This window comes from Sciurus carolinensis, chromosome 4 (genome assembly GCF_902686445.1).
Source record: "Sciurus carolinensis chromosome 4, mSciCar1.2, whole genome shotgun sequence".
In the NCBI taxonomy this organism is placed as follows: domain Eukaryota; kingdom Metazoa; phylum Chordata; class Mammalia; order Rodentia; family Sciuridae; genus Sciurus; species Sciurus carolinensis.
Genome location: NC_062216.1, coordinates 5,857,919 through 5,874,276, shown reverse-complemented (window position 1 = coordinate 5,874,276; position 16,358 = coordinate 5,857,919). Strand labels below are relative to the sequence as shown.

General features: G+C 40.1%; 1 protein-coding gene across 1 annotated transcript in view; it reads right to left on the bottom strand.

Moving 5' to 3' along the window:
* Positions 1-242: 242 nt before the first annotated feature.
* The window catches only part of LOC124982241 (golgin subfamily A member 2-like), a 79,559-nt gene continuing 63,443 nt past the window's right edge, over positions 243-16,358 (bottom strand). The window contains 7 exon segments of the mRNA XM_047548545.1: positions 243-611; positions 613-678; positions 681-767; positions 848-1,359; positions 1,447-1,729; positions 2,155-2,284; positions 2,419-2,663. Coding sequence (XP_047404501.1) covers positions 243-611; positions 613-678; positions 681-767; positions 848-1,359; positions 1,447-1,729; positions 2,155-2,284; positions 2,419-2,663 — 1,692 coding nt within the window.

Below are 16,358 nucleotides of genomic sequence, written 5' to 3'. Positions count from 1 at the left end.
CCTGTATCTATACACACATATATTCATGAAGTTTTGACATGTGGAAATAACAAGGATGCTTGGTCAGTTAATGCACAGCTTGCTCCCAGCACAGGTACTGTGCACTCAGAAACACACCCTGCCACTCACTGTGCTCCCTCACCAGCCACAGCACCAGCTCCTGCAGATGCAGCAACTTGACCTTCCTCTACCCCTTGTCCTGGCCAGCCGCCTAATGCCCTCCTCCTCCAGGTGTCACTCCTTCAGCTCTGCCCTCTGATTTTGTAGAGGGCAATATACTCTGCAGTGGTGTTTATCTCCCCAGAGAGCTGGGTACAGACAGGGTCCAGTTCCTCCACCTGCTCGTGGAGCTCCACCTTCTGCATGACCTCCAGGACGTGGCTCGGCAGCTCCTCCATGGCCACACGTGGAGCCTGGGGGTTCTCCCCAGACACACAGCTCTCTCCACTCCTGGGGACCAGAGTCTGCTCTGTGGGTTCACTCAGGGATGGGACTGTCAGGTGAGCCAGGTGCTGGCAGCGTGACAGCAGTTCCCTGCTCAGCTGTGCCTTCTCTTCCTCAGCACTGACCAGAGTCACATCAAAGAATGCCACCATGGCCTCTTGGCTGTCTTAGGTCCTCTGGGACAGTCAGACAGGGCCTACGAGCCTCCTCATCCTTTTCTTGTCCATTCCATCCTCTTCCCCACGGACAGCCAGGAGGCTCAGATGGGCCTGTAGCTGTTGGTTCTTCTGAATGGTGGCCTCTAGGTGGGTCTCCTGCAGCTCCTGTCAGGCCATCTCCACTGCATCTTGCCCTGCTTCTCCTCATGCTGCAGCTGGTATGTGAGCTCCATCTGAGGCAGAACACACTTGTGCAGTGTCTCCTTCTCCAAGGTCGGCTGCTGACAGGCCACTGGGGTTGCTCTCGCTCCTGCTGCTGACCCTAAGCCTCTTGACTCTTCAGCTCCCCCATCTCCTTCAGCTCTCCCAGCTTCTCCTGCAGCTGACCCAGCTTCCTGACCAGCTCCTTCTTGACCTGCTGCACTGGTCATCTCCATATTCTCATTAGTCAGCTTGTGGATGCTGTTCTGTAGCCCGGCCAGTGGCCCTGTGAGCTCACATTCTGTGAGAGCCCATGGCTGATGGGGATGCAGACTTTCTGAAGCTCCCATGATCTTGGAGCTTGGGCTCCATGGCTGCTCGCCCCCACACTCTACCACCTGCTCCAGTTCCAGCAGCCTCTCCTCCAACACCAGATTCAGGCAACTCAGGCTATTTTTATCCTGCATCTGGACATGGAACTGTCCAGCCAGGCCCTCCAGTTCCTTCTGCAGCTGCTCAGCTTCTGCCTGCAACCACTGCTCTTCCCCAGACCACCCTATGGGGAGCTGTGGACATGAGGGCCTCCACCATGTGGCTTCTCAGTCCTGCCAAGTTGGTCTCCACTCCAGGGCCTGACTCTCACTCTCTTCCTTCTCCTCCCTCAGTCTGTGCATCTGCTCTGACATTTGCTGCATCCACTGCTGCCACATGTACTCTGAACTTTCAGGCTCTCTGCATGGTGGTCTCTCCACCTGCAGTTGCTTCAGTGACTCCAGAACCCGCAAAACATGTTTCCTCAGCTGTGCCTGCTCCTCCATGGCCTGCCATAACTGACGGTTCCTATCAGGGGCTTCAGACCAGCTGAAGAACTGCTGCAGCGGGAGTTCAGACACCTCCAGCTTCTTCTGGCGCTCTTCCAGCCCCGGCTGCAGAGTTTCTCTCTCTGGAGCCTCTCTGGCACTTCTGAGTTCTGCTGCCCCGGGTGTTCATTGTTTATGTTCTTCCTGTACAACTCCAGCCTGGTGGTATCTCTCTCTTTGGTTATTTCCTCGTTGTGCCTGTCTGCCTGCTTCTGCTGTGTGGAGACAGCACACAGTCCCTTCTAGCTCTCTCTCTGTCTTCTGTCGGAATGACAGAAGATGGCCAGCAAGACCCTCAGATGCCTGGCTGCATGCAGAGTGTGAGCCAGGGCTTTCTCAGACACCAGGATTCCTACTGTCTGGATTTAAGCCTTCAACTGATCCCTCAGAGCTCCCTGCTCCTTGTCCAACTTCTGTTGACATGCCTTCTTTTCTTCCAGTTGATCCTGGAGTGTCTTGTTTCTGCTGTTTCAATTCCTTTATGTTGCTACTGAATTGTTTGTCAGATAGCTGGAGTCCAGGGCCACTGCTAACTCTTGGTACTGACTCTCCAGATCCCTCATGTTAGCAAGCGATGTGAGGCCTGATGTAGGATGAAGACTCAGACACGACCACTGAGCTCTTCAGAAAGTTGTCGCAGGTTCTATGTTGATGAGAAAGTCTTTGTTTCCTCCATAGCTCATAGACAATGTTAGCATGGGAGTTCTGAGGTGTACCATGCTAGGGAGAGTGGGGCCTGGGGAAGGGACACGCACGATAACGGTGTCATCAGCAGATGGTGGTGGCCTGGGGAAGGGACACGCACGGTAACAGTGTCATCAGCAGATGGTGGTGTGGGAGTGGCGTGGTCTTTGGGCGCATCCTCGGGCAAGTGACAAGAACCAGCAGTGGTTGTCTCAGGACTTCTGCCCTGTTTACTCTTCTCTGCTCCTGCAGGGGCACCAGCGCTGTTGTTCTGCTGTTCTGCCGACTTGTGGTGGGCCGCGCCAACTGGCTTTGTCTGGTAAAGTAAAGTAAGGGGGCCTCATCACAAAGAAGCCAGCATACAACGTGGAATTCCTTGGGGAAACTGCAGCAGCACTAAGGAAAGGAACAAGGAGAGGTTATCCAGGGTGGTACTAGGCATCACTGTGTTGGATGGCCCCATCCTTCCAGCTCATTGGGGGATAAGAAAGATGATGACCAAGGGGTGTGGTCTCAATGTTCAGAATTCTGACAAAATTTCACATTTTATTCTACACTTTCCATTTTCTATATTATTTTGGATAAGCTTGATATTGAAAATCTTGAAAAGTTACAATTTTTGTTGTAATTCAATATGAGATGACCAGATTTTTTTATTTGTATTATTGACACAGGTTCATCTAGATTTTTCACTCACTGTGTATTTAAAGCTGTTACCTACTCTGGATTGGGTCTCTGCTTTTTATTTATTTCTTTCTTTATGTTTCTTTTTTTCTATTAAAATTTTTTTTTATTTTTATAGACACATGTTGATACATTGTCTACAAATGGGGTACAACTTTTCATTTCTATGGTTGTACACAATGTATGTTCACACCATTCATGTGATCATACATATACATAGGGTAATACTGTCTGCTTCATTCTACTGTTTTTCCATTCCCACCCCCTCCCATCCTGTTTTTCTCTACACCATCCAAAATTCTTTCATTCTTCTCTTCCCCCAACACTTATTATTGCTTCTGTTCTTGATAATAGCCCTAATTGGAATTAGATGAAATCTTAGGTTGGTTTTAATTTGCATTTCTCTAATTACTAGGGAAGATGAGCACTTTTTCATATATTTGTTGATCAACTGTATATCTTCCTCTGTGAAGTGTCTGACCATTTCCTTAGCCCATTTATTGATTGGGTTCTTTGTATTTTGGGTGCAAAAATTTAAGAATTCTTTATAAACTTTGGAGATGAGTGCTCTGTTTGAAGTGTGTGTGTAAAACATTTTATTCCAAACTGTAGGCTCTCTTTTCACATTATTGACTGTTTCCTGTGCTGAGAAAAAGCTTTTCAGTTTGCATCTATCCCATTATTGATTCTTGATTTTATGTCTTGCACTATGGGGGTCTTATTAAGGAAGTCTGGTCCTAAGCCAACATGATGGAAATTCAGGCCTAATTTTTCTTCTATTTAGTGAAGGGTGTCAGGTGTAATTCCTGGATCCTTGATCCATTTTGAGTTGAATTTTGTACAGGGTGAGAGATAGGGTTTTAATTTCATTTTACCGCATATGGATTTCCAGTTTTCCCAGAACCATTTGTTGAAGAGGCTATCTTTTCTCCATTGTAAGTTTCTGGCACCCTTGTCTACTATGATGTTACTGTACTTATGTGGGTATGTATCCGTGTCTTCTATTCTGTACCATTGGTCTACATATTTTGGTGCCAATACCATGCCATTTTTGTTACTGTTGCTCTATAGTAGACTTTAAGGTCTGGTATAGTGATACCTCTTGTTTTTGTAATTTATTTTTATTGTAAACAAATGGGATACATGTTGTTTCTGTTTGTACGTGGAATAACAGCATACCTTTTGTGTAATCATACATTTACATAGGGTAATGATGTTTGATTCATTCTGTTATTTTTTCCTTCCCCCATCCCTCTTTTCCCTCTATACAGTCCCTCCTTCCTCCATTCTTGCTCCCCTCCCACCCCACATTATGTGTCATCATCCACTTATCAGCGAGATCATTCATCCTTTGGTTTTGTGAGATTGGCTTATCTCACTTAGCATAATATTCTCCAATTTCATCCATTTGCCTGCAAATGTCATAATTTTGTTTTTCTTTATAGCTGAGTAATATTCCATCGTATATATATACCACAGTTTCTTTATCCATTCATCAATTGAAGGATCTAGGTTGGTTCCACAATCTGGCTATTGTGAATTGAGCAGCTACAAACATTGATGTGGTTGTATCTCTGTAGTATGTTGATTTTAAGTCCTTTGGGTATAGGTCAAGGAGTGGGATAGCTGGGTCAAATGGTGAGTCCATTCCAAGTTTTCTAAGGAAACTCCACAATGCTTTCCAGAGTGACTGCACTAATTTGCAGCCCCACCAGCAATGTATGAGTGTACCTTTTTCCCCACATCCTCTCCAACACCTATTTTTGCTTGTATTCTTGATAATCACCATTCTAATTAGGGTGAGATGGAATCTTAGTGTAGTTTTGATTTGCATTTCTCTTATTACTAAAGATGGTGAACATTTTTTCATATGTCTGTTGATTGCTTGTAGATCTTCTTCTGTGAAGTGTCTGTTCATATCCTTAGCCCATTTGTTGATTGGGTTATTTGTATTCTCCCACTCTGTAGGCTTTCTTTTCACATTATTGATTGTATCCTTTGCTGAGAAAAAGCTTTTTAGTTTGAGTCCATACCATTTATTAATTCTTGCTTTGATTTCTTGTGCTTTGGGATATGTTTTATCATTGTGGTCATTTACCTCTAAGAATTTTTTTATTTCTTCCCTTATGTCTTCTGTTATCATTTCATAATTCAGTAGCATATTACTTAGTCTCCAGGTGTAGGAGTAGTTTTTGTTCGATATTTTATCATTGATTTCTAATTGCATTCCATTATGGTCTGTTAGGATAAAAGCTAGTATCTCTATTTTTTTGTATTTACTAATGACTTCTTTGTGGCATAGCATATGTCTATTTTGGAGAACAATCCATGAGCTGCTCACAAGAAAGTATATTTGCTCAATGATGGATAAAATACTCTGTAAATGTCCTTTGTATTTTTGGTGTAAAGTTTTTTAACTTCTTTATAAACTTTGGAGATGAGTGCTCTGTCTGAGGTGTGTGTAGAAAAGATTTTCTCCCACTGTGTAGGGTCTCTTTTTACATTATTGATTGTTTCCAGTGCTGACAAAAAAATGTTAGTTTGCATCTATCCAATTTATTGATTCTTGGTTTTATTTCTTGTACTATGGGGGTCTGGTTAAGGAAATCTGGTCCTAAGGCAACACGATGGATATTCAGGCCTACTTTTTCTTCTGTTTGGTGCAGGGTCTCAGTTCTAATTCCTAGATCCTTGATCCATTTTGAGTTGAGTTTTATACAGGGTGAGAGATAGGGGTTTAATGTCATTTAACTGCATATGAATTTTCAGTTTTTCCAGCACCATTTGTTGAAGAGGCTATCTTTTCTCCATTGTAAGTTTTTGGCACCCTTGTCTAGTATGAGGTCACTGTACTTATGTGTGTAGGTCACCGTGTCTTCTATCCTGTACCATTGATCTATCTGTCTATTTTGGTGACAGTACCATGCCATTTTTGTTACTATTGCCCTGGAATTTAAGGTCTGCTATATATAGTTCCTGCTTCACTCTTCCTGCCCAGAATTGCTTTGGCTATTCTGGGTCTTTTGTTTTTCCAGATGATTTTCATGATTGCTTTTTCTGTTTCTATGAGAATTGCCATAGGGATTTTAATTGGAATTGTGTTAAGTCTGTATAGTACCTTTGGAAGTATGGCCATTTTGACAATATTAATTCTGCCTATCCAAGAACATGGGAGATCTTTCCATCTTCTAAGATCTTCCTCAATTTCTTTCTTCAGTGTTTTGGAGTTGTCATTGTAGAGATCTTTCACTACTTTGGTTAGATTGATTCTCAAGTATTTTATTTTTTTTTTTGAGGCTATTGCAAATGGAGTTGTTTTCTTCATTTTCCTTTCAAATGTTTCATCTCTTATGTATAAAAATGCTTTAGATTTATGCGTGTTCATTTTATAACCTGCCATTTTGCTGAATTCATTTATGAGGTCTAGAAGTTTTCTGGAGCAGTTTTTTGGATCCTCTAAATAGAGAATCATGTCATCAGCAAATAGTGACAGCTTATGTTCCTCTTTTCCTATTTGTATCCCTTTAATTTCTTTAGTCTGTCTAATTGCTCTGGCTACTATTTCAAGTATGATGTTGAATAGAAGTGGTGAAAGAGGGCATCCCTGTCTTGTTCCCATTATAAAAGGGAATGGTTTCAGTTTTTCTCCATTAAGGATGATGTTGGCCGTGGGCTTACCATAAATAGACCTTACAATGTTGAGGTATGTTCCTACTATCCCTATTTTTTCTAGTGTTTTGAGCATGAAGTGGTTTTGTGCTTTGTTGAACACTTTTTCTGCATCAATTGAAATAACCATATGATTCTTATCATAAAGTCTATTGATATGATGGGTTAAGTTTATTGATTTACACATGTTGAACCAACCTTGCATTCCTGGGGTGAACCCCACTTGACCATGGTGCACAATTTTTTATTATGTGTTTGAATACAGTTTGCCAGTATTTTATTAAGGATCTTTGCATCTATATTCATCAAGGATATTGGTCTAAAAATTTCTTTCCTCGATGTGTCTTTGTCTGACTTTGGTATGAGGGTGATATTACCTTCATAGAATGAGTTTTGTAGGGTTCTGTCCTTTTCTATTTCCTGGAATAGTTTGAGAAGTATTGGAATGAGTTCTTCTTTGAAGGTCTTGTAGAATTGGGCTGAGAATCCATCTAGTCCTGGGCTTTTCTTGGATGGTAGGCTTTTGATGGCTTCTTATTTCATGGCTTGTTATTGATCTGTTTAAATTGTGTATGTCCTCCTGGTTCAGTTTGGGAGGAGCATATGTCTCTAGAAATTTGTCAATGTCTTTGGTATTTTCTATTTTGTTGGAATATAGATTTTCAAAGTAGCTTCTCCTTATGTTACGTATCTCAGTGGTGTCTGTCGTGATGTTTCCTTTTTCATCATGAATTCTAGTAACTTGAGTTTTCTCTCCTTCTCTTTGTTAGTGTGGCTAAGGGTTTGTCTATTTTGTTAACTTTTCAAAGAACCAACCTTTTCTTTTGTCAATTTTTTGAATTGTTTCTTTTGTTTCAATTTTATTGATTTCAGCTCTGATTTTAATTACTTCCTGTCTTCTACTACTTTTGCTGTTATTCTGTTCTTCTTTTTTTAGGACTTTGAGCTATAATGTTAGGTCATTTAGTTGTTAACTTTTTATTCTTTTCTTGAATATGCTCCATGCAATGAATTTTCCTCTTAGTACTGCTTTCAGAGTGTCCCAGAGATTTTGATATATTGTATTGTCATTCTCATTGACCTCTAAGAATTTTTTATCTCCTCCCTGATGTTTTCTGTTATCCATGTTTCATTCAATAGCATATTATTTAGTCTCCAGGTGTTGGAGTAATTTCTGTTTTTTATTTTGTCATTGATTTCTAATTTCATTCCATTATGATCTGATAGAACACAAGACAGTATCTCTATTTTTTTCATTTACTAAGGGCTGCTTTGTGGCATAACATATGGTCTATTTTCGAGAAGGTTCCATGTGCTGCTGAGAAGAAAGTGAATTCCCTCATTGATGGATGGAATATTCTATATATATTTTTTAAATCTAGGTTATTCATTGTGTTATTGAGTTCTATGGTTTCTTTGTTTAGTTTTTGTTTGGAAGATCTATCTAGTGGTGACAGCAGTGTGTTAAAATCACCCAGAATTATTGTGTTGTGGTCTATGTAATTCGTGGAACTGAGAAGGATTTGTTTGATGTACGGGGATGCACCATTGGTTGAGTCATAAATATTTAGAATCATTATGACTTGCTGTTTTATGTTTTCCTGAAGTAGTATGAAATGTCCTTCTTTATCCCTTCTGACTAACTTATGTTTGAAGTCTACTTTATCTGATATGAGGATGGAGACCCCTGCTTTTCTACTGAGTCCATGTGCATGGTATGTTTTTCCCCATCCTTTCACCTTTAATCTGTGAATGTCTTTTTCTATGTGATGAGTCTCTTGAAGGCAGCATATTGTTGGGTCTTTCTTTTTAATCCAACCTGCCAGTCTATGTATTTTGATAAATGAGTTTAGGCCATTAACATTCAGGTTTATTATTTTGATATGATTTGTATTTCTGGTCATTTTGACTTATTTTTGGTTTTTAACTTGATTTGGTTTCTCCTTTGATTGGTTTTTCCTTTAGGGTAGTTACTCCCTTTACTGACTTGTATTGTTGTTTTTCATTTCCCCCTCATGAAATATTTTGTTGATAACGTTCTGTAGTGCAGGCTTTCTTTTTGTAAATTCTTTTAACTTTTTTTTTTTTTTAACCCTGGAAAGATTTTATTTCATCATAAAATCTGAAAATTAGTATTGCTGGTATAGGATTTGTGGTTGGCATCCATGTTCTTTCAGATCTTAAATTATATTGTTCCAAGGCCTTTCTGCTTTTAGTTTCTGGGCTGAGAAATCTGCTGATTTTCATATTTGTTTTCCCTCCTAAGTAATCCGATGCTTTTCTCTCACAGTCTTTAAAATTCTATCTTTATTTTGTATGTGAGGTATTTTTACTATAATGTTACTTGGTGTGGATCTGTTGTAATTTTGTGCATCTGGTGTTCTGTAAGCCTCTTGTATTTGATTTTCCATTTCATTTTTCAGGTTTGGGAAATTATCTACTATTATTTCATTGAACAGATTGTTCATTCCTTTGGTTTGTATCTCTATGCCTTCCTCAATCCCAATAACTCTTAAACTTGGTCTTTTCATGATATTCCATAATTCTTTGAGGTGGCATTTATGATTTCTTACCATCTTCTCTGTTTGGGCAACTTTATTTTCAAGATTAAATATTTTGTCTTCATTGTCTGAAATTCTGTCTTTCATGAGGTCTATTCTGTTGGATGCTTTCTACTGAGTTTTTAATTTGGTTTATTGTTTCTTTCTTTTCAAGAATTTCTTTTTTTTTCAGAATCTCTTTATTGAAGTGATTTTTGCTTCCTGCATTTGTTCTTTTAACTGTTTATTGGAGTGATAATGCATTGCTTACATTTGCTCTTATCTGTGCTTCTCAGATCATTTTAATTATGCAGATTTGGAACTCTTTTTCTGTCATTTCTACTGCCATGCTGTCATTGGATTTAATCAAAATAGCATCTTGGTATGTTTGGGACACTTTCTTCCACTGTTTTTCATATTGTTTTTATATATTCCCCTCTAGTACTGAAGAGCTGGGGTTGAAGTTTCTTCCCTGCAGGTTTATTGTGATCCTGCAGTTTTCCAGTACCTCTCCTTTGAGGGGGAGATCAATATTAGCAGCACCCAGTACAAAGAAAATGCAGCCCTGAACCAGATAACCTCCATAAAAACTTTAACATTATTGTAATAAACAGAATAAATTCAATTACTATTTATAGTATCTCTAGTGGTGAATGAAGAAGATGGGAAAATGTGTAGGATTTACGTGGGTGGATAGAGGTACCTATCAAAGGGCCTCCTGTTTCCTGTAGGTGTCTCAGGAAGGGAGTCACCCCTCCAATGATGGTGGCCACTCCCTCTGGAAAAATTCAAGATGTCTGCACCAGCTTCCAAAGGAGCTGGGGAGTCCCATCGAGGGCACACCAAGTCAGCGCAGGGTGTGGGGGTGGGCACGGTGACCACAGTTTGTGTGTGGTGGGGGTGTGGGCAGGCCTCCCAGGACTATTGATAAGTGAGTGAAGATCTTAGTTATCTTCCTGATTCCCCTACAGTAATGGCCTTACCTCATCGCTCTCCAACTGTGTATGGGAAAGGGCTTCAGAGTAGTCAATAAAATTCCACTATTCTGAGAGGATGTGTTCCCAGCTGAAGCCCTGATTAGGCTCAGTGTGTGTAAATTCAGGTGTGTCCCTGGAATGTGGCTGATTTGGTTTACCAACTGATTGACCCTATAAAAAGGGAAATCAAGCAGAGGTGGCATTTTCACAGAGAAAAGGCACTGAAGAGTTCAGAGCCTGGGAGAAGAGCAAGTCCATGCTCACCTGAGGAACCCCCACTGGCTGGCTTCTCCATCTCCTCCAATTCCTATTTCCTGGTGAGTTCTCCAGAGCATGGGATGACACCCTCATTGCCTCACAGTGAAACAAATTCTGTCTCTTAGGCATTTAGACCGTCAGAGCAGCATTTATGATCTCTATATTTTATTGTTTCAACAGTGACTTCTCCATTCTTTCTGTTTTGACTATTTACCTTTGTCTATTGCCTTTGTCTCTTTTATTGTTTTAGCTTCCTCTTCCATGATTTTACATCTGTGGTACTATTAAGAACCAGTAGCCACTGGTGATAAGTTTAAATGATTCATAAATAAAATGGAAGTGAAGTAATTTGTACTTGGAATACTCCTTATTTGCAATGCTGAGGTTGGAGGTTAGTAAGTTCCAGGCCTACCTAAGCAATTCATCAGGGTCCTCAGCAATGTAGCAAGTCCCTGTCTCAACATAAAAATACCAAAATGACTGGGGATGTGGCTCAGTGTTAGAATTATGTTGCATTCAATCCCCAGTACCAAATACAAAAAAAAAAAAAAAAAAAAAAAACCTTTCTGATTCAAGTGGTAGGTGTTTATGTCAAGAATTATGAAATAATTCCACACTTTGTTCTACATTTTCCATTGATTGCATTGTTATGGATGAAGTGGATGTGGAAAATCTTGCAAAGCTGGATTTTGTGTTGTAATCCAATGTGAGATGATTGGATTTTTCCTTTTTATTATTGACATGGGTTCATATTGATTTTTCACTCACATTAACCTGTTACTGTGTATTCTAGATGTGGTCTCTGCTTTTATGACTGCATTGCTAGAATATTAAAGGGAAGAGGGAAGAACCCTTGAGCTTTGTACACTGTGGATCCCCAGAATTGGGAAGTGGTCCCATCCTATCTCCATTGCTAAAAAAGAGGAGGTTTGTGTGTTATTGTTGCCAAAAGCTCAGTCCTTTTTCCTGTTGCCAATTCAATAATGACACTGTTTTGAGGAAAAGGAGAAAGAAGGTTTATTGCTTTTCTAGCAAAGGAGAAATACACAGGAATCCTGTCCCAAAGGCTGTGAATCTGCCCATCAGTAAGATAGGGGACTTTTAAGGATGTTATTCAAAATATTCACTGCACATCTTCTCTGTCTGGAGTTGTAGTTCACTTGTTCATTTGGGAGATAGTCATTCTGAGATCTTACTTCACTCCTATGTTGGGTAGGTACTTAGGGTCAAATAACTCTGCCTAGGATGAAGAAGTAAGGTAACCCTGTTTCCCCTGAGTTTAGGAAGGGGGAGATATTAGGGAGGAGCAGGGAGAGAGAAAGAGAAAGAAACATGTCCATTTTAAAAATACATTGCAGTGGTCAAGAAGCAAGGGTTATATTCAAAGCATAAAGTGGACCATTGTTACATTATGTTTAAGATATGAAGTTGCCCCAAAAGGATCATGTGAGACAATACAGGAAAATCTACAGGTGAGAAATTGGATCATGAGACTTCAACAAAAGCAGTGCATCAATCTCCTGGTAGGGATTAACTAGGTGGTGACTATTGGCAGGTAGGCTGTGACTGGAGGTGGGAGGTCCCGAGGGCCTGCCTTGGGTCTATGATTAATCTGTGGTGAGTGAAGCTTTCCTTGCTTTCTTGCTACTATGACCTTCACTGCTTTCTTTCTTTCCTCCACACTTGTGATTTGTGCTCTATAGTTATCTGTATGGATGGAATTTGATCCTACTTATTTGCACATTCACACAACAGAACAGCATGATTTGTATGTATGGCTCCAGCATTTCCCTACCCTACTGGGGCCTCCCACCCCTTGTTCTCTTTCCTCTACTGATCTCCCTTTGATTTGATTTTTAGATCCATGCAATATTTTTTTCTTTTTCCTCATTAACTTCCCCATATGAGAGAAAACAAAGAACATTTAACATTCTGAGTTGATTTAATTCACTTAACATGTTCCATTCATTTTCTCATAATCACGAGTTCATTTTGCTTTCTGGCTGAATAAAACTCGATTGTGTATCTGTACCCAATTTTGTTGGTCCATCCTTCTCTTGATGGGACACTATGGCTCATTCCATAGTTTAGCAATTGTGAAGTTTGCTTCTGTAAATAGGGCATGCATATGTCACTAAAATAAGATGATTTAATTCTTCAGGAAAAATATTCTTTTAGTGTAGCTGTTTTCTTCACTTTTAGACATGTCTGGGTCATATGGTGGTTTCAAGTCTGGTCTTTTGAGCAACTTCCCTACTGAATTCCAGAGCACTTAAACTAATTTACAGTTCCAGAAACATTGTAACAGTGTTCTTTTTCTCCACATCCTCTCCAGCTTTTAGTATGATTACTATGATTGATGACCACCATTTTGACTGGAGTGAAATGAAATCCCAGAGTAGTTTTGATTTTCATCATCCTGATAGATTATGATATTGAAGATTTTTTCATGCATTTGTTGGCCATTTTTATTTCTTCTTTTAATAGTGCCTGTTTGGTTCATTCACCCTTTTGGAAATGGGGTCATCAAATTTTTTGGTATAAAAGTTTTTGAGTTCTTTATATATTGTAGATATTAATCCTCTGTAAGAAGAGTCCCTAGCAAGGAATTTTCTCCCATTTTGTGTTCTCTCTTCACATTCCAAATTGATTCCTTTGTGGTGAGAAGATTTTTAATTTGATTCTGTCCAATTTATTAATTTTTGGCATTATTTCCTATGCTTTAGGGGTTCTGTTGAAAAACTAGTTGTCTCTGCCCAGAAGTTGGAGTACTAACTTTACATTTATTTCTAGGAATTAAATAGTTTCTGGTGTAATTCCAAAGTCTTTGTTCCATATTGAGTTGATTTTTGTGCAGGATGAGAGACAAGCATTTAGTTTCATTCCTCTGCATGTGGATAACCAGTAGACCCAGCACCATTTGTTAAAGAGGCTGTGTTTCCTCCAATGTGTGTTTCTGGCACCTTTATCTAGGATCAGATGACTGTAGGTGGGTGGTTTATCTCCGTGTTTTCTCTTCTGTCCCCTTGACCTTTGTGTCTGTATTCATACCACCACCATGCAGGTTTTGTTCTATTGAGCTCCTTTCCTTTGCTCTACTGTTCCTCCATGATGTTCTGCCTGACTCTGTGCCCAGGGCTGTGGAGTCAGCTGTCTGTGGACTGAGCCCTCTGAAACTGTTCCTCCTCTATATTGCTCTTGTCAGCTCTTTTGGTCAGAGTGATGACAAAGGTGATTAAAATCATACCCAATGGTTTCACTTTTTATGCTGTAGTTCTGATCTGAAAGGAAAAGAACAGTGGAATGCTCACACAGATCCGTTATTTTTGTCAATACAATCTTGGCAGAGCATAGTTTTGACTGGGGAATGAAGGTCTCTAACACTGTGAAGAGGAACCAAATCCATGTTCAAACACCCTGGGAAAACTGGGAAATCCCAAGATGACACTTCATGGTGAGGAATGTCCTCAAATACTATGTTGACAGTGAGGACACAGACTGGCTCCTCCTGGTGCCTTTAAGGTACCTAGAGGGAGAGGACAAGCAGTGCCAACACCTTTGCTGACCTTGCAGGGATGTGTCACTACTCCTTTAATGGCAGGTGGCTCAATATAATTTTGCCTGCATGAATGACCATTTGAGAAACACTAAATCAATTGATAGTTCCCTGAAAACTCATGTGGAGCTAAGTTTTTCTTTCCTGAAATCTGAGTGTATTTGGACATATTGTTTAAAAATAGGAAAATTCAATTGAGGTAATTGGGTGGACCCTACTGCAATATAATCTATACTCTTACAACAGAAAGAGTTTAGGAAAGAGGTGCGACCAGGGAAGAGGTGTGACCAGGGAAGACCTTGTAAAGACACACGGAGACTGGCCTGTACAAGGCAGGAGTGTGGGTCTCAGAAGAAACAGACCCTGTAGACTTACTGATCTCAGACTGCTGTCCTCCAGAATCTTGAGAAAATCAACTTGCTTTCAAAGCCACCCATTTTCTGTCTTGTTGTTATGGAAGCCCTATAGCCCGTCCAAAGTTTGTAAACTAATACCATATTCTTAGTAGCAGATGATCAAATGTTTTGGAAATGAGTATGAAATTAGAAGGTGAGCTTCAAGCAGCTTGGAGAAGAAAAATGATAATGGATCATGAGGTAATGGCTTATTTAGAAAAACATGTCAGATTCTAAATACTTTGAAAGCCAGTGAGAGTAGTGATTCTAAGATTAGGCACAGATGGACACCACAGTCTGGTGTTCTCAGATGCAGGAAGAGACACATGCAAGCACTCCCATGCTATAGCGGTTTGATGACAAGTTGTGGGAAATAGAGTGGAGAGGAATACCTAATTAACTTGAATAGTGTGTGTTCAAATGAGTAAAGAATGGAATAAATTAAGCAGTGAAAACAAGAGCATGCTGTTTCAGAAGTGGGGTCAATACACAGGAGGATCTTGAATGGTAGAAATTTTGTAGGAGAGTGGTCTTTGGAGAATGAGAAAGAAGACCCTGCAGTGACAGGATAGGGCATGTGCTCTTTGACAATCCAGGCACTATCCAGGAAACTTGGAGATGTTGTTCATGTCTTGAAAGACAATGAGCTCATGCAGTTAAAAACAAGTAAATTTGCTGTTGTACTGTTTTCTGGTGGAATAAATTCTTCATATTATGTAAATCTTTAAATCTTTCATGAGGCCTTTTTGTAAATTGTGAATCTCCCAATAATCAACACGATTATGAGAGTAAACAAATAGTTGAAAATCTGTAAGCACAGTCACATTTTACAAATTTGTTGGGTTTTGCATTTTTGTGGGGTGGTTATTGTTTGTTTGACTCTTTGTTTTGTTCTATGGTTATTGGTTTTTATACTTTATTTTTCTTTCTTGCTTTGGGATTGATGTCAGGGATGCCAAAATTGGGATGGAGCTACAATCCCAGCAGTGCTTCCTTTTTTTTTTTTTTTTTAAATAGCATGGATTTTTTTTCTTTAAATCCACAAGTCATAACCCCAGCCCATATTTGTTTTCTTTTATTTTCATACAGGGTCTCATTAAATTACTTAGAGATTCACTAAATTGCCAAGGGTGCCTGTGAAATTGGTATCTTCCTGCCTCAGCCTCCTTAGTTGCTGGACCTCCAAGTGTGCACCAATGTACCTGGCTGTTTCCCTTTTTTCAGTCTTCAGACACAAACATCTGTTGGAATCTAATCTTAGAAATGAAAATTACAATCATCCTTGAAATTCATGATATTTTCAGGGATGCATTACCATTTATAGATCTCTCTCTCTCTCTCTCTCATGTGTATGGATCCATAATGGAAAGCAGGGATATCAGAGCTGGTGAAGATGAATATAAAAGAGAATTGTAAGGAACTCAGCTAACACATCAGCAAACCACCACACTGAGCAAACAGAGTGCATCCTGATATCCAGTCATCACATATGAGCACCATTTCTGAACTTCCTTGATACAAATTAGCGTCACAGTGCATGATAGTACGAGTATGACCCCAGTGCTTCAGCTGATTTTGACAAGTGGAACTATGAGGATTCAATTGGCAGGATGGTGCCATGGAGTCCTCAAAACGGAAAGCCACTTGAGCTGCTTCTTGCTTTCATAATACAGATCCTGACTTGACTGGTCCTGAGTCCATGAGGGGTAGATCTAACTCATGGGTGAGGGAGGGTTGGAAGGGAGTGAGGCTCCAGGGACACCTGATGGAACTTAGAGAATCACTGTCAACAAATAGAGCAGAAAGAGTGAAATCCCAGAAATTCCACAATGTTTCTGGCTAGGTGGAAACCAAAGTCTGCAGGTGGGGTAAGAAAGGGATACCTATACTTCAAAATGTAAGAGAATTGTGTGACTCTGGACTGTATAGGAC